Below are 22057 nucleotides of genomic sequence, written 5' to 3'. Positions count from 1 at the left end.
TTTCAGTTTCTGTTTTTCACCACATACTTGACAAAGTATTTAGATTTTACCCACTTTTTATCACTGTTTTTCGCTCGTGTATTTATCTATCTTAGTATATTATATACAGTAAAAACGGTGAAGCTGTACATTATATTACATTTTAATTTTTGAGTGTATTATCGTCTTGCTTGGTCAAAGGGTACATCTGAATGTAGATATTTTGTGTTGTGGACGTGTTGCTAATGTTGAATGTTGCCATGGAGGTCTTCGTCATTCCAAATATAGGTTTTCAGATCACGTCGTATTAGCATGTTATGTATACATTAATTAAGGTACTCAGCATGACACGGTCTCGCAGTATTCAAGTTCAGGTAAGCCATCCATCAGATAAAAAGAAATGATATAAATTAGGCTCGGTATGTAGGAATTACTCTTTTTTTCTCTTTTTAATTTTTGAGAACCAGGTTTTTGTACCTAACTGACCTATATCAGGTTATTTCCCTATTGTAGAAAATTTTAGAAAAACATTATCCAAATTTTAAGATGTTGACTCAGAAAATGCACATTATAAGGAATTTACCAAAAAAAAAAACATTATCGTCAAATAAATGTAGACTTGGGAGGAAGATATAGGGATGGTTGCGTTTGTGGAAACAAACATTATTAGAATAAATTAAGCCTCAAAAGGAAGACTTGTTTATAAATTAACATCGAGATAACTTCTTTTTAAATTTATATTGATGAACCATTATATTATTTTTGATGGATTGCATTTTTGAATATCACCATAATAATGCTAAATGATAAAGTATAATAGAAGGAGATATCATAAGAAAACATTAAAATGAGACAACAAAGCAATTTTATTAATTAGTTTCTGAAATATTATAATGTTTACACAAATGTTTATATAAAAAGTTTTCGATGAAAACATAAAATTTCTTTAAGCCGGTCAACCTTTGTCCATGACATAAGATTGAACTATTTGGAAAAGTGTAATTTGCTGAATTTTATCACAGAATTGTTGTTTGAGATTTTTCAGAAATTACCATATTCAATTATTGGTATTTATAGTCTAGTCATATAGTTTACTGTCTGTATTGTTTGATTGTTGGATATGGTGTTATGTACATATTTACATGTTTCAATATTTTAAAAAGATTGTAAAACAGAAAAGCAAAGTTATTTAGTAGAAATGTTACAGTTTCAATAAGATGTTTAAAGTCTGGTGAAGTGTGTTTTTTCAGAGTTTTTAAAAATTATCCTAGCTCTGTTAACTGTATTGATAGATATTTTTAGCATTTAAAAACATTCTGGTCCGTTTCCTTGGAAATGTCTTGTGTTTGTCAGTAACTGATTTGATATTGAATAAAACATCAAAATATTTGTAGAGTTGTGGTTAAAACTACATGCGTTTATGGATAAGTGTAGTTCACATGTTATTTATCCAACGATACATATCATACAATGATAGAACATACTGAAAGGAAGTGCAGTGTGCAAGAACCATAGCTCTATTTTAGAGCTCTATTATTGTCCTTTCCGATAACTCGATTATCTTTCCCTGAATACTCTTCAAGTGGGCATGCGCAAAAAGCGGAAATTTACTTCCGGGGACTACACAAACCAGGAAGTAAACAGCAACAAGTGAAAATGGAAAGTAAAGATTCAAAACTAATAAAGAAAACGGGCAGGAAAACCCCTAAGTACTGTTGTATTTGTAAAGGAATTTACAGAGGAAAGGTTATTGATGGGAGAAAAGTGTCATTGCACCGTTTTCCTCAGAACAAACGTTTAAAACGTGTGTGGGTGCAGCGATGTAAAACGGTCATGAGATCGTTCCAGTGGAATGAACACAGACGATTGTGTAGTGAGCATTTTGTTGGCTTCAGAGGACCTTCATTCCAGCATACACTTCCATCTATGTTTCCAACTGAGACTGGTGCTACCAAAACCTTCCAGCCAACGGTATTTTTTATTTCTTATATTAGTTTAAGTTCTTCCTTACATGCACCTCAAAATGAATTATGTTATATCAACGGTGCTTAAAAACAATGTCACAGCACTTATTTGTAAATTTTGTAATTTAAGAAATGATTAAAGAATTGTTTTCAAATACAGCCTGGAAAAATGTGTACCATATAGCCTGGCAGATTTTGTACTAAAACATTTATCTTATACAGTTTCATTTGCAATTTCAGCTCCTTGATGAAGACGTAGGTGATGATGATGATGGTGATACGGTCAATGACGATTTAGACCTAGAACTGTCAAATGATGATAGTATACAGCCACAACTGTCATTTGTATCCCCTTCCGGGCATGCCATTGATACCTCTGTCCACCTGCATGATTACTGCATGGGACCAGTACTACAGCCACAGAATCAGTCCTTTAGGTATTGTTCAATATATATATATATTGCTTCTTGTGCTATGAAATCGATCTGATAAGTTAATTACTTCTGATCATTTTTCTTCATTCTTTAACAAAAATAGGAAAATTTAAGTGTTTGTAAATGTTTAAGGCCAAAAAAAACAAACATTTGGTTAGGGTTACCAGACTGTACATGTAAGATGTGGTAAATGGGTACATGATCAATTTGTATATGTTTCAGATGTTGTGACACACAGACTGAGAACAACTGTGCAGTGATGGAAGTACAAACTGAAGAAAGTTTCCTGGGAAAAACAGCAGACTTCAGTTCACAAACAGAACATTCTACTAGAGACTTTGGTGTACAATGTCAGCTACCTATGCTCACATATGATGACGTAAAATACAATGACGATTTGGTCAGTTTTTACACCGGAATCCCTAATCGAGTTGTGTTTGAAGCTTTGTTTGATGAAATCAAGGATGAAGCTGAAGTGCGGACATCAAGGCGGAAACTTAACTATAAAGATTCAGATGGAGGACGGCCAAGAACTCTAAGTGTTCTGGATGAATTTTTCATGGTGCTGATGCGCCTACGTCTAGGTCTGTTATTTGAAGATCTAGGTACTAGGTTTTGCATATCCACTTCACAATGTAGTGACATTGTTGAAAGATGGATCAACTATTTACATGTACAATTATCCTTTCTTGTTCAATGGCCATCTCGTGAGGTAGTGAAAAATAACATGCCTGAACAATTTAAAGAGAAATATTCTAACACTAGAATTATTATCGACTGCACTGAAATTTACAGTGAAACATCCAGTTCTCTTTCTTTGAAAAGTTTAATGTACAGTGATTACAAGTCTCACATGACTCATAAGATTTTGGTGGGTATAAGCCCAAATGGTGTTGTAACTTTTGTTTCTGACTGTTGGGTGGGCTGTACCAGTGACAAGAAACTCACAGAAAAATGTGGACTCTTGGACTTGCTTGAAGAAGGAGACGCCATAATGGTTGATAAGGGTTTCACTATTACAGACCTTACTACTCCAAGAGGCATTCATCTCATTATTCCACCATTTAAACAGAAAGGAAAACAATTCTCTAAACGTGAGGTTCTCCTTACAAAAGATATTGCAAGTTTACGAATACATGTTGAAAGGCAAATGGAGAGAATCAAGAACTTTCGAATATTGCATGGCAATATTCCTATAACACAGTCAAGGAGAATTTCTAAAGTGTTCAAAATATGCACATATTTGACAAATCTATGGCCACCACTTGTTCAATAATAACTCATGTGTCAATGAAAGCGTTTGTATATATCAAGCATTAGATTTAGGGATAAAAACTTGTATACTTCTAACTAGAACAATGAAATTACAATTTTGTTTTAAAATCATTTTTTCGAGCAAGTTATATGATAACATATGAGATTACACATTTGATTCAGGTTTGACAAAAATGGATAAGGAAATATGCTCATGTGAATGGATTTCAAGATTTGATTTGAAACATGTATGCATTAACTGATCAATTTATTGATATAATTTTTTGTTTGTGAAACATCTGCTTTGTATTTTGTGGTTTTATTATTTGTAACATTTCTAAGAATAAAAGTCAAAGATCACTTATTAAGTTTGGCTCTGAAATGAGTTTTTTTTTATTTGCCATGTGTAATTGATCTACCACGTACTTCAAATCATTAGTATTGAATTGCTTAAAGGATTTTTCAGTATGAACCATTTTCATATCAGTTTCATAATTGAACTAAGTGGAAATAAGAATAGGCAAGAGTGCCATAGATCAAACTGAAATGCCCGACAAATGTTAACTTTAAGATACATTAGATTAAAAAAACTAGCCCCATGCTAAATATGTCCCAATGTTTAAAGGGACTGTACACCAGATTGGCACCAATAAAGTTTTTTTCTGTAACAAATCTCAGGACAAATTATTTAATAAAATGTTTTACTCTTCTGATATGATAATGGTAAAGAAATACCAAAATGTAAAAGAAAATTGAGCTATGGATTGAACTAGTGTCACCAAAATAGCTGTCCAGTGTTGTATCCACTTTGCTACGAAGGCTTATCCGAAACCATATGAATGCTTAAGCTAATATACCTTACTTGGTTATATCCCATGATATCATCAACTAGCAAATCACGCATAAGAATGAATTCTACTAGGTATACATACCCAGTAAAAAAAAATTAATGGAGAAATATGGAAAAAATAATGCGAAAATAAATTAATTGTATACTACGGTATGTGGTACTTCAGTTAGTTAGTTTCAATGCATTGTACACATTGATACCAAGTTTATGTCAGTTTTTGACAAGTTTCTTTTTTTTTTCGATATTTCATCACACGGTGTATAGCCCCTTTAAGTTTTGCACCCTGCAAACATAAGAAAGTAACACTCATTTGTTGTTTTTAATTAGCAAGTCAGAAAAGGAGAACAACTCGACAGTCTTGAGTTATGGGCCGTGCAGTAGCTACATGCAAACCAATATTCAATTGAACATCTTCAATTGTTTTAGAGTAAAACTCAGCTACTTCTTTAAACAATGGCAATATAAACGCTATCACTATCCTGCACACAAAATGCAATAATAACACACTTGAAAGGTTAAACATATGTCCATTTATTAAGCTCAGAAATACATCCCTGAAAACTAGATAAATGGAAAGGAAAAGTAGAAAAGGTCAAACATAAAACAAGGAAATAATTAAAGTAGATTTACAGCATCGCATAATCACAATATGTTGACAAAAGTACACATACTTTCAAAATACTGCCCAAAATTTAGATTTACAACTTTTTTATTCATGGTTTCAAATTATAGTAACAATACAGTCATTTTGGAGTTTCATTTTGAATATAGTTATGAAAATAACTGAAAGCAAACAAGATATTCACATAAATTGCCATTATTGATCATTCAAATGTACATGTATAAACAACACATAACTAGACGATGTACAAATCAATTGAACAGACTCATTCCCCTTTTAACACGTTGTGCGTACAGTTCAGGAATGTATGATTCAAGGCAAAATCTGTCAAGTTGACACAACATTTTCAGCCAAAATGATTCACAAAATGCAATTCTCTGTATAGAAAGACCTACACATGTCCAAACTACAAAATCACACCATTTCCTCCCGGTGATTCCCATCTGCCCTTGGACCTGGTAGTAATATTTGTGTGTTTCCTTGAGTAACACCTTGCCATTCTCTAACTGACAAAAAAAATCATTGTCTTCACAGCATTCCTCAGGCGTTTGCATCCTCCATTTCTTAGAGGCAGGACACTTAATCTCAACCAGACCAACACTTTCTGTACAATGTGAACAGAACACAAGCCCATCTGGACTGGCACCAAGGTAGGGTCTGTCGGCACATACAACTAGACCACTGTCTTTAACTGCTAGTCCTTTGTGGTCAGTTTGCATTGCTTTCGCATACATTCTCTTTGCAGCCTTCTCATGTTTAATTCCATATTCTGTGTACTTGCTTGTGAAATTGGAATACAACATCTGCCGCAGGAGTCCGTCAGGTTCAGTTGATTCTTTCCTACGACAGATGCTGCCAAAGTTTGAAGCTGTTAGGCGTTCTTTTCTGGCCTCTTGCCATTTCCCACTTTTTTGGCCCCTTGTTAAGATTTCAGTTAATTGAATTTCTTCAGCGCTTTGCTTCAAAGAGTCAAAATGATCCAAAAACACTGTCTTACTAGAACTGTCCCTCAAGTTTACACTATCATGGTAGTTGAATGGCACAGAATGTAACACAGGGAGATCTGGTTCATTTTCAGTTGTTTCAATTTCAAAGTTTTTTAACCAGCCTACATTCAACTTCGAACCAACCAGTTTCTGCCTAAATCTGTCAATGTTAACAGTGCATCCATTGATAGAGTTCAGTTCATGGTTTTTGTTTACAGAAACTTTACGTACTGACACGTTGTACAGTTTCTTCTTTGAGAACATAAGATCTTCAGATTTCCTAGGCGACAGCTTACGTTTCCGTGGTGCAGACAGCATGCTGAAGTTGTTCCAGGCACAGGGTTTGGATGTTGGAGCAAGGGTTTTTTTACGCGTCAGGTCTTCAAGTCCATACAGCAGGGCACCAATATGGTTGCAGCATTCACCTTCACTAGATGAAAATAAAAAAATTCATTTACATGTGTGCCTTTTTACTTGTTATACTTACATGTATATTCCAAAACATTAAAGTTTGAAAATGGAGGTGAATACACAGTATTTTACACTTAGTATTTCCTGGTAGGCCATGAACATACAAAACACAAACAGTGCCATAAGTAAACACCAACACGGTGAAGGGAGTTCATTGAATCAATACATAAGCTCGCCTGTTCTTTCATTCAGAAAAAAATAGCAAAACTCAGCTAACCATGAAAGCCAAAATTATGACAGTTATAACATGTGCTTTTTTGTCTCTTGTAACAAGTGTACCAAGTTTGATAAGAAGATATGAAATAGTTTGAAGAATGCCCCAAGTTTAAGTATTTGATAATACTGACAAAATAGCCTAGCGTGTGTGGGTTTGACACCTTTCATCAATGCAGATCAGAGACTTTGATTTATCACAAATTAATTCAACTTACCCAGCTGGACAGTTGCAGAACGCGGAGTGTATGCAGCCAGTCACTTTCGACAGAAGGATCCAGGGTTGGTACTCTGGTGACTTTCTTTTGTCTGCAGTTGGAAATGATGGCAGCACGGAAGCTTGAACATAACAGTGGCTGCACTCTTCGCTTATGAGATGGACCTGAAGAATAAATTATAAATAATATTTTAATTTAAATGACAATAAATAAACAACATACATCATAGAACATATGAAAATTGTACAAAATACATTATTTTTTTTAAAATTAAGATAAGTATATAGTCAGTGTGGTTCGACACATACATGTGCTTGCATCCACCACACCCCCCTTAATTGTGGCTAGCCCCGCCTACATAAAAATGTTGAGTACATTTTTCACACCAAATTATTTTTATGTCCAAGTCAAAATAGTCCCCTTGAGCTAATTATATAACTAGATGAAGTAAACATGGCAGAAAAAACAGCCTCAGACTTATTATAAACTCACTATTTGACATACCTCAACTTTCTGTACATGTCCGTCCACATAATAAGTCCTCGCCTTCAATTGACGTTTCGAGTCTCTTTTCAGTACAATGTAGTTGTATATATCCTTTTCCTCTACAGCAGGAAACAGATCAATAGTGGACTTCCATGCCTTCAGTGTTGATGGCGGTGGAAGACCCTCGCCACATGGGAGGATAAAGCGTTCGGTTGCTCTTCTCTCTCTTTCTTCCCGATCTCTCTCCTCCAGCACGCGTTTGTCAGTTATAGAAAGTCTATATGCGCCTTTTATCCTCTCAATCAATTCGCATTTAAGACCTGATACATTCAATTTCCGGTTCGCAAGGTATCTTTTCAAATCGACGACCTTAAATGGTGTCAACTCATTGTTATTCATACACGCCCCAGTGATCTCATTGTCTACGTCGGCCATCTTGCAAAATGTATTCCCCGGAAGTAGGAAATGGAGTAGCCTCCCTTAGAAATCAGGGGAAGTAACCAAGTTATCGGAAAGGACAATACTACAGAGTTATTGCCCTTAGTTACCTTTTCTTGCGTTTTAACTGTTGCAATTGAGTAATTTTACTAAGATTTATGAACGAACACCAAAAGGCAATTGGCAGGTGCTCATTTGAACAGATACCTGTCAATTCAAGCCCAAAATAGCTCAATTTCCAATAGCGTTACTAAAACTTTTCGGCTAGTTAGTTTAAATTTCACCATTTGCAGTCCGGTCATGCCGAAATATAAATAATTAACATTGACTTACAATCGAAACATTAAAGGGACTAGACACCGAATGGTCCCAAAATCGGCAAATACAGTATTTCCTCAAAACATGTCTAGAATTATCGGTATATGTACATGTTTTGCCAGATGGGTTTATGACCTGCTTGGAAATAAAAGCTCTGTTCTGTTCTATGTATCTGTTCGTTGCTGCCTCTACTACGTTTACCCGTTTAGAATTGCGCATGATGGTTTCCCAGTTTATAGTGCGTTAATTTAGCATGTGAAAGTCACGTGAGTAGTACAGATACATAAACCGACGCTAATAGATTTACTCCGTAACGTTATTAATCTGTACGTACAAATACTTGGTTAACTGTTATGATCTTATGTCATCTTAATAATTTAATATGGACAAAGATTATGGATTAGCTGAATTTTAATATGAATAGATCACCACACCAATCTGGGCTTAATGTCTTTGTACCTACATGCAAATTAGCGGAAAACCCTTTCTCACTGAATTCCAGATAACACCTATTTAAAAATTACTGGGATTTGCGTGGTAGACAAACTCAGTAAATTTCGATTTGGAAAAATACGCAATAATGTATAATGTTAAATAATGCGTCTTTATCGATTTGATACACCAGTTAGTAATATTGCGTTGTACACAACGTTATCATTTTTAGTTTTTGACAATTTTCTTTTTTTCTTGCAATGGTATCATCTGGTGTCTAGTCCCTTTAACACACAACGTTTCTGTGTCGATGTGTTACACAAAAGCCACAAGTATGTAGGTCATGGACAAAGGTCAAGGCCGCGGATAACATACCTATTGCACAATCTATGCAAACCTGTACACATCTCTACCTCGAATCCATGACACGTTCAAAGCAAATCGTACATGAATCTCTCGTGTGCATAAATCAATGGTTTCCCCACCTCGCACGTCCAGCAGATTTATGAAAAATGCAAAATTTGTTGCAAAGTGCTTAAAAAACCTGACGCAAGTTAATTTCTTGGGTTGCGATCTCACTGGGTTTTTCAAAATGTTGCATGTCGGAGTTCTACTGTTTAATATTTCCTATATGCACCCCTCTCTCTCTCTCAAACCTACACCTCGGTACGTGCATTTTATCTAACCAGATTAGTTGATAATGAATTAGTTTGTAGTACCGCCTATGTGTTGTTAAAAACAGTGGTTATTTTTAAACACTTCTTCCCTAGTAGAGCGGGCCTACAAATCGTATTTGGTCAAGCTACGCCCCTGGCCACATCTGATCTTAAACCTGCTTACGTATCAATGGTCCACATTGCATTATGCAGCTTTAAAAATTATTTCAATAAAAGATGTCTCAATGTATTTATCAAAAATACAATTGTAGGGTGTTTCGAATACATTACATATAAACGTCAACTACGCCCCGTCAGGACAGCTCTAACTCTTAATTCAAGTATCACAACAAAACTAAGACGTGTTAAAATGCCATTGTATTCAAACAATGCCTTTTAGCCCATTGACACGTCAACTTATAGGATTGAGCGATATTTTCTTCTTCTTCTTCTTCTTCTTCTTCTTCTTCTTCTTCTTCTTCTTCTTCTTCTTCTTCTTCTTCTTCCAATAAAGTGCATCACCAAGTATTAGACAACAGCTACCTCCAGCATGCCAATCAAAGGCCTGCAAAGTGTTTGATAAATCTCACACACAACTGATTTTCTGTCGGATATTTCAACTGGTAAATCTCGTGCACCTACTTATGCTACAAGGACGTTATTAATACTACAGAAATGTTTGTTTCCTGTGCTTTCCTGACATTTTTCTCATGCAAATGTATGGTATCGGCCTGAAAAACAAGCAATACACATTCTGTTGTCTAAGTCGGATAGATCACGAGTAGCCGTTTGGTATGGACTTATCAACTCGCTACTCTCGCTGATAAATTCCATATCAAACGGCTACACGTGAGCTATCCTATACATAGGTATCATTGCACTGTACGACCAGCCATGTACGTTAATTGGTCAGCCCTGCATGTATATTGTTCAGGTGGGAAACGTGACATGAATCTTTCAAAGTGGCGGCCATCGAACAAAAAACACGAGAAATTTAAAAAAATAAATATGATTAAAACTTAATGATTAAAATTATAATAATGATGATTAGAAATAGATGCTGAATATGGTTTTGGTGGTGATGATGCAGTTGTTTTTATTTTAAAAGATATTCCCAGGATCACAGCTATCGTGTTCCATTTCGCTTACTTCTGTGCAAAAAAGTATTTTAAGGAAATATATACATTTGTATTTCTAGTTTTAACGGATGTTGATGGTTAATCATCTAAACAATCCGAATATCGGCATTTTCTGTTGGTTTAAGAAATTTTACAGTGAGAGTGTAAAAGGTGCCAGCATTTTCCCCAAGATTTCTTTAACCAAACCCGGGTAGCAGAAAACGTTTATCTCATTTTCGTGTGTACTAATATAAAATTATATAATATTGCACATTTGTGCAGACATTTTATGATAACGGTAGGTTGCTTCGTCTGTATTGGGATTAATGATAATATCTAGAATGGAAATAGTAAATGTCTTGACAAGTGGATAGTCTGATGAAATATGTAAGTACACGCATAGCTTACATGTTTCAGCGTCTATGATACCGGAAGTGTCCCTCCATGCAACCGGAAGTGACTGAAGTGATGCTGCGCCAGTGAGCAGCTATGGTATAAATTAAACAACACATAGTTGGATTCAATAGCTGGAATATCATTGATGCAACAAAGATGTAAGATACAATTATATTCGAAGTTGATTAATATTATAATTACGATTGAATACGTGATAAAGATGACGATAACGGTGGTACCTTTGCTGCTGCTGCTTCTTATATTGTTGTTATTACATAGGATAATGATGGTGGTATATTAGGTTATCCAAATGTTAGCAGGGACATAATATTAAACATTAATAAAAGCCTTTTTTATTTGGCAGAAAACATCCCCACAGACCCGTCTTCCCAACAGAGCGATTATGGAGTTTGCCAGCAAGGGAGTGATATCTCTTTTATATCACGATGGACGTATCGTGGCGACGCCTCACCGATGACGACACCTCACCGATGACGACACCTGACCGATAACGCAATGGGAGATACCTCACCGATGACGCAATGGGCGACTTCTCACCGATGACGACACTTCACCGATGACGCTATGGGCGACACCTCACCGATGACGCTATGGGTGATACCTCACCGATGACGCAATGGGTGATACTTAACCGATGACGCAATGGGTTATACCTAACCAATGAAGCTTCGGAAGGCACCTAACCGATGACACAATGGGTGATACCTCATCGATGACGCAATGGACGACACCTCACCGATTACGCAATGGGCGACTTCTCACCGAGGAAGACACTTCACCGATGACGCTATGGGTGATACATCGCCGTTGACGCTATGGGTGACACCTCACCGTTGACGCTATGGGCGACACCTCACCGTTGACGCTATGGGTGACACCTCACCGTTGACGCTATGGGCGACACCTCACCGTTGACGCTATGGGCGACACCTCACCGAAGCCGCAATGGGCGACTTCTCACCGAGTGAGACACCTCACCGATGACGCTATGGGTGATACATCACCGTTGACGCTATGGGTTACACCTCACCGTTGACGCTATGGGCGACACCTCACCGAAGACGCAATGCGCGACACTTGATCGATGACGATACCTCACCGATGAGGCTATGGGAGACACCTCGCCGATGACGCTATGGGCCACACATCAACGATGACGCTATGGGTGACACCTCAGCGATGACGCTATGTGTGATACCTCACCGATGACACTGGGTGATACCTCACCGATGACGCAATAGGCGACACCTCATTGATGACGCTATTGGCGACACCTCAGCAAAACGCTATGGGGGATACATCACCGATGACTCTATGGGCGACACCTCACCGATGACGCAATCGGCGACACCCCATTGATGACGCTTTGGGCGACACCTCACCGATGACGCTATGGGCGACACCTCACCGATGATGCTTTTGGCGACACCTCACCGATGACGCTATGGGCGACGCCTCACTGATGACGACACCTCGACGATGACGCTATGGGCGACACCTCACTGATGACGACACCTCGACGATGACGCTATGGGCGACGCCTCACTGATGACGACACCTCGACGATGACGCTTTGGGCGACACCTCACCGATGACGTAATCGGCGACACCCCATTGATGACGCTTTGGGCGACACCTCACCGATGACGATACCTCGACGATGACGCTATGGGCGACGCCTCACTGATGACGACACCTCGACGATGACGCTATGGGCGACACCTCACCGATGACGTAATCGGCGACACCCCATTGATGACGCTTTGGGCGACGCCTCAGTGATGACGATACCTCGACGATGACGCTATAGGCCACGCCTCACTGATGACGACACCTCGACGATGACGCTATGGGCGACGCCTCACTGATGACGACACCTCGACGATGACGCTAAGGGCGACGCCTCACTGATGACGACACCTCGAAGATGACGCTATGGGCGACACCTTACTGATGACGACACCTCGACGATGACGCTATGGACGATGACGCCTCACCGATGACGACACCTCGACGATGACGCTATGGGCGACTCCCCACCGATGACGATACCTCACCGATGACGCAATCTTGTTACCAGTAATTAATATTATCCATATATGCATTATCTAAGAAGTCGTTAAAGGTGTATCACTCAAGAATTATGCTTTTTATACACGTGTACGTATTGATATTAAATACGAGTGTCACTTTAAATTTGTTTTCAATAAAAAAAATCGGTGAATTGCTATAAGTATACATTTATAGTGAACATGTTGATGTTTCTTATTTATAAAACGGTCAAATTTAAAGAATAAAATGATATGACTAAATTGTTATATATTAAATGATAATAGTTGACATGGAACAGTGTATAAGGTTCTTGAAGACCGTCCGCTGTGTCTGCAATTTGTGTGGTTTGACGCCAGGTCAATCGTAACAACTCGGCCATCTCCGGCAAGCTACGAGATAGACCTCGTAAATAGTAGTAAGGTGATAGATGTGCCCGCCTTCTAAAATGGTCTGGTAGTAGATGTGTCCGACAGTCACCAAAATATATATTCATATAAATGCTATCAGATGCATTTCGGAGCCTGCTAAAATCTACAACCGTAAAGTGTGTATTTGTAGACAAAAACACTTCTACTGACTTTTGCTTAAATTAGAAATACTTTGCCTTGCATGATTATTTTGATATAACGTACTTCATGAGTGTGTTGTATAATTTTTACGTATCTTACTTCAAGATCAAGTCAACATTTATTATCCAGCCTTAAATTTGACTTCTTAGTCATATATTAGCTTATCATTATCCCACCACCACCATCACCATCACCACCACCAACAACAACAATACCACCATCATCATCATCGTCGTCGTTGTAGTCGCCGTCGTCACCACCACCAGTATCCTCATCATCAACACAACCACCACCAGCACCACCATCGCGTCGTCATCATCATCATCACTATCACATCATCATCATTATCATCAGCGTCCCAACCACCACCACCACCATTATCGCCATCATCACTGACGTTTACATCGTTGTCGTCGTCATTATCATCATCATCATCATCACCGACATCGTCGCCGTGGTTCTAGTCTTCATTGTCACCACCACCACCACCATTACCATCATCATCATCATCATCATCATCATTCTAACACATTTTCATCCTCAGGCCTAAAAAAAAATACATTTGGTTCGGGTTACCCGACCCTACCTACGGAAAGGGCGCCGACCCTACCGTTTTTATAGTCAGTTTGAAAAAAATATGAAAAACTAAAAAAAAAAAAAAAAAAATTTTTTTTTGTTTTAATTGCTTTTCAATATGTAGTTTAAAACCTTAAATGCTTATACAGAAGATAACTTTAACACCATTCTCCAATGATGAAAATAACATTCTTATATAAAGCCTAATTAAAAAAAAAAGCCTACCTACCCTACCTATTTTTGAAAAGGATGAAACCCTAACCAAACAAATTTTTTTTTAGGCCTCATCATATTAAACACAAATCAAACAATAATTTCAACGTTTAATCATATCTTCTTCAATAATACTCCAATTGTGTGACATGTTAAGTAATAGGCCATTGTATATTCTATCATTTAGGTAACTAAATGTGTTCATTGTTTGGGTATTTCTTTTGAAGCATTTGTCGATAATGCACCACTCAATTGTAACCACGCCCCTCCCCCAGGTCCGGGGAATAGCGGGGACTTGGACTTTCGTTCGTGCCAAGCCCGGGTAAAATCCCCGTCTTGCGGGGACGAATTGCTGGCAAGATCCCCGTTTAATGCCCTCGCACCCCAGAGACCCTAGGTAAAGCCAATTCCTCGCTATATTTGGCGCGAAGACAAAACCACCGCACTCACACGGCACTGCAGGGCCATCCTGGAAGGAAAAAAACACGGCCAATTTCCCCGCCTTTCCCCGGTATACCCCCGGACCTGAGGGCCGTGGTTACAATTGACTGGTGCATAAATGATACCATAGTTTTGTAGCTAGCATTATAATAATGTAAAATTTATGTAATAGATCATAGAAATTAAAAAAGTCAACGTGTTATTGATACATTTCTATAATACAGAATATAAAAAACAGCTGAGCAAGAATGCCATTGTGAATAAAGAAATAAGTTAAATATTCCATATCAATTAATAATCTCTTAGCGAAGTAAGTACTTAACATTTATCAAATGATATCACATCAAACTAGGAAATAAGTTGATTTAATGAGGGATTCTTTTAAAAAAATGTCCATCAAGTTGAACCGATTATTGCACGTGTGGATTACGGACTGTTGCGTTATAATTAAAAAAGAAAGTTTTCATCCGCGTTCGATATATTTAACAACACCAGCCACAACGACATTGCTGTGTACAGTTAAATCTATTTTAGGATGCATGTAAATACACAACATAAATCAAATTAACTGAATACACATAGAAAGTGGTTGATAATAATTAGTTCCGGGAAAAGTAACATACATATCTATAAATAGAATGACACTTCCCCATTGATTGCTTCACTGTTTTTCATCAAACATGAATTCCCATAATCAACGCGAACTTTTAACTTATTGTTCACATTTTGGTGAAGCTGAAATGAAGCCCTCTACTCCAATCGTTAAACATGAGAACCTTGAATGACGGCGAACTGTCCACATGTTCTCGGATGTCTTTCATCTCACTGGCAGGTTTCACCGTGCAGCCCTGCATGTTGCATGTAATGGTGTGTGGTATGTTCTTCATCGTCTCTATCAGACTCCGCACCGCCCCCGCTGTCATTGTCACTTCATGAAGTGTAATATCGGTGATGGAGGCTGGAGGGAGGAGGTGGAGCTCACCTAGATCTGTACCCCCTATGACAAGGCGTTGTAACGGAGGGAGACTTGGTAGTGTATCCACAAGTAACTGGACATTCTTAACTCTCCATAACACAACACGTTGTAGTTTACTCCACCTTTGATCGTGTTTAAATAATCTAAATATGTACATTTCAACATTCGATGATACACTCCATAAGGTACATGTTGTAATATGTGTTGGATCAACCTGCACACGTGTTGTAATGTCTCCCTCTATATCCAGATATTCCAGCCTGTGACACTGGGACAGGTCATACTGCCCATCACAGTCACACAGTGTCACTGCTTTGAGGGAGTCGGAGGAGGATGTGATCACCTCCTGCAGCTCTTCCCCATTAATTTGATCATTGCATCCACTGATGTATAGTGACTGAATACGTTCCTTGTTTATCATCATCAGCTTTTTTAACACTACGACATCCTTGTCACTATGAATAGAGAAGTGTGCGAGATAGAGCGGTATGTCACCATAGTTGTTCGCCCTGGCTTCACGGTTCCCTGAGAGAATCAGGCCCTGAAGTAGTCTAGCCTCTTCACTGTAGATTGATGGTTGGTATGGTGGTCTAGAACTATTGATCCATGAAGACATTTGTACACCGAGCTCGGGCTTCATTCCACATATGAAAATAAATGTCTGAGAAACATCTCCCAAGATATTTTCCTTATTATCTTGTTCGTACTTGCTTGATAGCTGACTGAAGTCGTTTTCATTCAAACATAAATGAAGAGCCGCTAAAAACTCTTGAAGTGTTTTATGAAAGAATGAAAAGTGAGATGATCTCTTGATCAATGAGTTGGATTTCTTCTCCGTGAGTAAGCCTGACTTCAATGCAAATTCAACCTGTTCCTTGCTTAACAAAGCGTTGACTGTTTTGTTGCTGAAAACAACAGACGAATCTCTGCACTCTGAATACAAAGTTGTGTATGCTAACTTTGCCAGCGCAAGGTAAACCGTGGGATTTTGCACGAAGCATTCGTGTTCCTTTAATACAGATGGCAGTTCTATTTTCGGAATGTTATGCTTCCGTTGCATATTACTACATCTACTTGATAGCATGTTTATCATGCCAGCATAAATGTCACACTTTGAATCGGTTAACGATTTGCCCTCGAACCACAGGCACACGAGCTGGGTGATACTGATAGGTGCTGACAATAATCCTTCAAGATCCTTCTCTGACACCATTTTCATGAAAGCCTCTGGTGTTCGTTCATCCTTATTTCCCTCATTAAGAATGTTGATGATATTTTCCACGAGTTGCTCTGTGTCTGCTGCTCCTTCTATTTCAAGATATTTGTCGATCTTTGAATCCTGCACTCTGAACTGTGACATTCGCCAGGGACGCGTTGTCGTGAGGAGTGTGGCCTTGTTGGCCGAATTACGGAAAGGGATGACTTTTTCCTCAGTTTTGCAGGTACAGTTTACGTTTTCCGGATGGGTCCATTCGTCGAGGCCGTCAGCTATGATTAAACATGTTTCACTTTCCAGCACCGTCTGTAATAGCCGGTAACCATCATCGGCATCCTTCTCGTGGTAGATTTTACGTATAAGTTGATCCTTGATCATTTCTGCTAGATCACACGTTTTACCTGAATCTCGTAGGGTGATATGAAACAAAAATGCAAACTCTTTGAAGAATTCTGGGTCGGCAAAGCTTGTTTTAATACCGACGTTTTCCTCCGCTGGTAAATACTGGTGGGTCCAATCCAGGGCACACATTACGGAGAATGTAGATTTGCCATTGCCCGGTTCTCCAACAAGGAAAACATTTCTGAGCAACTGAATTTCTTTTATGAAAACATCTGAAAATTTTGCAATTTTTTGACTGCTTTCTTTGTTGTCAATTTTGCCGATTTTTCGATGATCTTTCTCCACAATTTTCGGTGCCACGTAGAATTTACTGAGTTTTGCGTTCTTTTCTCCGAGAATGGGAGATATCGGCATGTCGGCCAAAGTGGTTCGGTAATGGTTTGCCAAACGTAGTCGTAATCCTGAAGTAAATGTAAAGATGTATCATTAAAAACATAGAAATAAGAACATATACGTTTGCATTATCACAAAACACTTGGTGAGAAAACAGGAATCAGTTTTGTGACAAGACGCTCAGTACAAAAGATAAAAATAAGCAATATCACAAGACCCTTGATGCAGACGGTTAGTAATATCAACAGACGCTTGTAAAGAAGATTAGAAGCAGAATTATCAAAAAGACGTCGGTTGCAAAAAATAAGTAGCAGCCTTTAACAAGAGGCCCGGGACCAAAGATAAGAAGCAGCATTATCACAAGATGCTTGTTACAGAAGATAAGTAGCAGCCTTTACCAAGACATTTGGTCCAGAAGATAAGTAACAGCATTATTACAAGACGCTTGGTACATAAAGATAAGAGGCAGAATTATTACAAGACGCTTGTTACAGAAGATAAGAAGCAGCATTATCACAAGACGCTTGGTACAGACAATCAAAAGCAGCATTGTCACAAGACGCTCAGTTCAGCAGATAAGAAGTAGCATTATCACAAGACGCTTAGTACAGAAGATAAGTAGCAGCAATATCACAAGACGCTTGTTGCAGAATATACGTAGCAGTATTATCATAAGACGATTAGAAGCAACATTATAAGTATATATCACAAGTTTCCGGTACGGATTAAAGTCCGACCCAGGTGCACATGCGTAAACTGGTAACGAGGCTTGCCGAGTCACCGGCCACGCAACGTGCCCGAGGGTCGGATTTTCCTATTCGGACCGGAAAAACATGATTGATATTTTTTCTTGCACATCTAAAATTATCAAATTGTGGTAAAATTGATATAGAAAACGCACTTATGTACATTTTACGAACCAGCGCGTGCGACATCGTTTACTGACGTCATAAACCGCAATTATTTTAGTTTAGTTTAAACATTTTTATTTTACAACGATTGTGAAACAAGTTATTACAACATTATATTAATCACTCTCGTTGGCACGATATTACGCGAGAGTGTGGTCTTGTGTTGTGGGGAAAACAGGAGAACCCGGAGGAAACCCACTTGTCCGGCTTGGTGAGCACAAACCAAACTCACATGCGCCCAAGCCGGGAATCGAACCCGGGTCGATTAGGTGAGAAGCGAGCGCGCTTACCACTGCGTTAACCGGACAACCAATTATTTTAAATAACTATTGATGTCAAATAGTTACTCTGAAAATCGCGTTTTTTATGATTATTTATTTCCAATTTTAATCAAAAGTCTTGCATACTTATATATTTGATTGCGCTTTACTGAAATGGTTAAATATACTTTTCATAAACCAAACAATAAAAGAAATAAAAAGTGACACGTGGATGCGCGTGACTCATCTAACATAGGAGTTTTCCAGCACTGGTGACATAACCGGAAACACACGTCCGGTATACAAAATATCATATGACGCTTGGTACAGGTGATAAGAAGCAGAAATATCACAAGACGCTTGGTAAGAAGAAAGGCAGCAATAGTGTAATGGTTGTATAAGTTAAAAGTTGTATGAGTTCTTATAAGTATCTATCATGTGTTTCCGGTACGGATAGAAAAATCCGACCCGAGAGCACGCGCGTAAGCCGGTAACGAGGCTTTCCGAGTTACCGGTCACGCAGCGTGCACGAGGGTCGGATTTTTCGATCCGGACCGGAAAAACATGATTGATGTTTTTTCTTGCATACCTAAAATTATGAATTAGTGGGAAAATTGACGTAGAAAACGTACTTTAGTACATTTCAGCAAAAAGCGCGTGCGACGTTGTGTACTGACTTCATCAAGCGCAGTCATTTTAAATCACTATCGACGTCAAATAGTTTCTTTAAACATCGCGCTTTTACGATTATTTCTTTTCAATTTTAATTAAAGGTATTGTATACTTATATTTATGATTCCGCTTTATTGAAATTGCATACTATACTTTTCATAAACCATACAATAAAAGAAATAAAAAATGGCGCGTTGTTGCGCGTGACTCATCTTACATGGGGGGTGTAAGATGAGTTTTTCCAGCACCGGTCACATGACCGGAAACACACGTCCGGATAGAACCCCCCCCCCCCCGACTCGATGGCACCTGCGTTGCCAGGTAACAAAGCTTGCCGAATTACCGGCTGCGCAGCGTGCCCGAGAGTCGGATTTTTCGATCTGGAACAGAGGAACCGACACATATGATAGACATTTTTCTAGCATACCTTGAATTACAATATTTTGTGAAAAAATACATGGAAAAGCGCATGTGTGTACATTTTACCAAAAAGGGCGTGCGATGATGTTTCTTCACGGCATGACGCGCAGTAAGTTTTATTCACGGCATACGTCAAGAAGTTTCTGAGTATCACGTCTTTTAAGGGTTACTTTTTGTTTTGAAGGTATATTTTAGTAATGTTAATATTTATCGCACTCATCTATTGAAATCTCATAATTATAGTTACATAAAGTGTATAATAAAAGAAATAGAAAGTATAACGTCACAGCGCGTGACTCATCTGGCATCACGGTAGGGGTGCCAGATGGAATTTTCTTGCATACCGGACGTGTGTTTCCGGTCATGTGACCAGTGGTGGAAAAAAACCGTCTTACACACCCCATGTAAGAGGAGTCACGCGCAACAACGCGCCAATTCTTATTTCTTTTCTTGTATGGAATATGAAAAGTAAATTATTCCATTTCAATAAAGCGCAATTAAATATATAAGTATTCGCGCTTTTTGGTGAAATGCACAAAACAAAAGTGCGTTTTCTACGTCAATTTTTCCACAAATTGATAATTTAAGACATGCAAAAAAAATAAGCATGTGTTTCCGGTCCGGATCGAAAATTCCGACCCTCGGGCACGCTGCGTGTCCGATAACTCGGAAAGCCTCGTTACCGGCTTACGCGCGTGCCCTAGGGTCGGATTTTTCTATCCGTACCGGAAACACATGATACTTATATTCCAGCATGGCTGACGTCACCGGAAATGCCTATCCAGTGTGCTAGAAATGCAGAGTTTCAACACTATCTTATCTTTCTTTACGAAAGTTAGTGGGCGGAAACCATTTTTCTTTCTTAGAAACAGTGACCTACACCCTACTTCTCATAAGCAACCACAAGCTAGCTCTTTACGTAAGCCACCATACACACAGTTATCCATATCCATATACGTCAATTTGATCAAAAGCATCTCTTACCTTCCTTCACTATCTCCCCTTCGTTCTCAGCACTGATCTTGAAATCGTCTTTTTCCAGCTGTCAACAAAAAAGATCAAGACATTCAGCATCCCATAATTCAAAGGCTATTTTACAAAAAAATATAAATAATAAACTTATATTATAAAGACAATTTGAACGGAAAACAGTTTTACTACATTAGAAAGTGTAAGTACGTTGTCATAGAGGTGACATGTGTTAATAAAACTATTTTTTATCTCGTGATCACGACTAAATTACTCGTTCCCACGACTTGCATGCTTTTGCCACGACTTAATAATTTCGAAGCCACCACTTCGTACGTTTAAGACGTGGGAGGGTTCAAACCAGTTGACGATTTGAGTCGTGGGTCTGTCATGGGTCGTGACCCATCGGTACGCAACCTTGGTTTGGCCTCGCTTCTAATAAGGTCAAATAGGGACTCCCACCTACACTTAAGTCCGGTGATCTAATTAGGTACATGGTCAAATAAATATGGATCCCCACCTACACCAAAGTCCGTTGATCTTATTAAATGCAAGGTCAAACAGGGGCCCCGACCATCACAAAAAACCAGTGAAATAATCAGGTACATGGTCAAATAGGGACCCTACCTACACTAAAGTCCATTGATCTAATTAGGTGCAAGTTCAAATTGGGCCCCGACCTACACTAAAGTCCATTCATCTAATTAGGTGCAAGTTCAAATTGGGCCCCGACCTACACTAAAGTCCGGTAATCTAATTAGGTGCAAGTTCAAATAGGGACCCCACCTACACTAAAGTCCGTTGATCTAATAAGGTGCAAGTACAAATAGGGACCCTACCTACACTAAAGTCAGTTGATCTAATTAGGTACAAGGTCAAATAGGGACCCCACCTACACTAAAGTCCGTTGATCTAATTTGGTGCAAGTACAAATAGGGACCCCACCTACACTAAAGTCCGGTAATCTAATTAGGTGCAAGTTCAAATAGGGACCCCACCTACACTAAAGTCCGGTAATCTAATTAGGTGCAAGTTCAAATAGGGACCCCATCTACACTAAAGTCCGTTGATCTAATAAGGCGCAAGTACAAATAGGGACCCTACCTACACTAAAGTCAGTTGATCTAATTAGGTACAAGGTCAAATAGGGACCCCACCTACACTAAAGTCCGTTGATCTAATTAGGTGCAA

General features: G+C 38.6%; 3 protein-coding genes across 3 annotated transcripts in view; 1 reads left to right on the top strand and 2 right to left on the bottom strand.

Moving 5' to 3' along the window:
• Positions 1–1629: 1629 nt before the first annotated feature.
• LOC128246167 (uncharacterized) lies at positions 1630–3372 on the top strand. The gene is made up of 4 exons (XM_052964356.1): positions 1630–1950; positions 2184–2380; positions 2600–2961; positions 3311–3372. Exons 1-4 carry the CDS (start codon positions 1636–1638, stop codon positions 3370–3372), a joined length of 936 nt encoding a protein of 311 aa, XP_052820316.1. The 5' UTR covers positions 1630–1635.
• Positions 3373–5337: 1965 nt separating this feature from the next.
• On the bottom strand, positions 5338–7912 carry LOC128246165 (uncharacterized). The gene is made up of 3 exons (XM_052964355.1): positions 7496–7912; positions 6992–7155; positions 5338–6519 (listed from the first exon to the last, which is right to left on the bottom strand). Exons 1-3 carry the CDS (start codon positions 7910–7912, stop codon positions 5355–5357), a joined length of 1746 nt encoding a protein of 581 aa, XP_052820315.1. The 3' UTR covers positions 5338–5354.
• A 6451-nt stretch (positions 7913–14363) lies between these two features.
• The window catches only part of LOC128203611 (uncharacterized), a 29192-nt gene continuing 21498 nt past the window's right edge, over positions 14364–22057 (bottom strand). Inside the window, exons 4-5 of the mRNA XM_052905098.1 lie at positions 20882–20939; positions 14364–17702 (exon numbers count right to left, since the gene is read on the bottom strand). Of these exons, the coding sequence (XP_052761058.1) occupies positions 15427–17702; positions 20882–20939 (2334 nt within the window). The 3' untranslated portion in view covers positions 14364–15426. The remainder of the gene's footprint in view (positions 17703–20881; positions 20940–22057) is intronic.

Source organism: Mya arenaria, chromosome 9 (assembly GCF_026914265.1).
Source record: "Mya arenaria isolate MELC-2E11 chromosome 9, ASM2691426v1".
In the NCBI taxonomy this organism is placed as follows: domain Eukaryota; kingdom Metazoa; phylum Mollusca; class Bivalvia; order Myida; family Myidae; genus Mya; species Mya arenaria.
Note: the sequence above shows the minus strand (reverse complement) of the source record. Positions and strands in the feature narration are given on the sequence as shown.

What these genes read in the sequence shown, in the direction of transcription:
- LOC128246167 (XM_052964356.1), top strand. Translation starts at nt 1,636, where the DNA reads ATGGAAAGTAAAGATTCAAAACTAATAAAGAAAACGGGCAGGAAAACC. An exon ending in CCAAAACCTTCCAGCCAACG is followed by an intron (nt 1,951 to 2,183) that starts GTATTTTTTATT and finishes TTGCAATTTCAG; the next exon opens with CTCCTTGATGAAGACGTAGG. An exon ending in GCTGATGCGCCTACGTCTAG is followed by an intron (nt 2,962 to 3,310) that starts GTCTGTTATTTG and finishes GGGCTGTACCAG; the next exon opens with TGACAAGAAACTCACAGAAA.
- LOC128246165 (XM_052964355.1), bottom strand. Translation starts at nt 7,912, where the DNA reads ATGGCCGACGTAGACAATGAGATCACTGGGGCGTGTATGAATAACAAT. An exon ending in GACATGTACAGAAAGTTGAG is followed by an intron (nt 7,156 to 7,495) that starts GTATGTCAAATA and finishes TTTATTCTTCAG; the next exon opens with GTCCATCTCATAAGCGAAGA. An exon ending in TTCTGCAACTGTCCAGCTGG is followed by an intron (nt 6,520 to 6,991) that starts GTAAGTTGAATT and finishes ATTTTCATCTAG; the next exon opens with TGAAGGTGAATGCTGCAACC.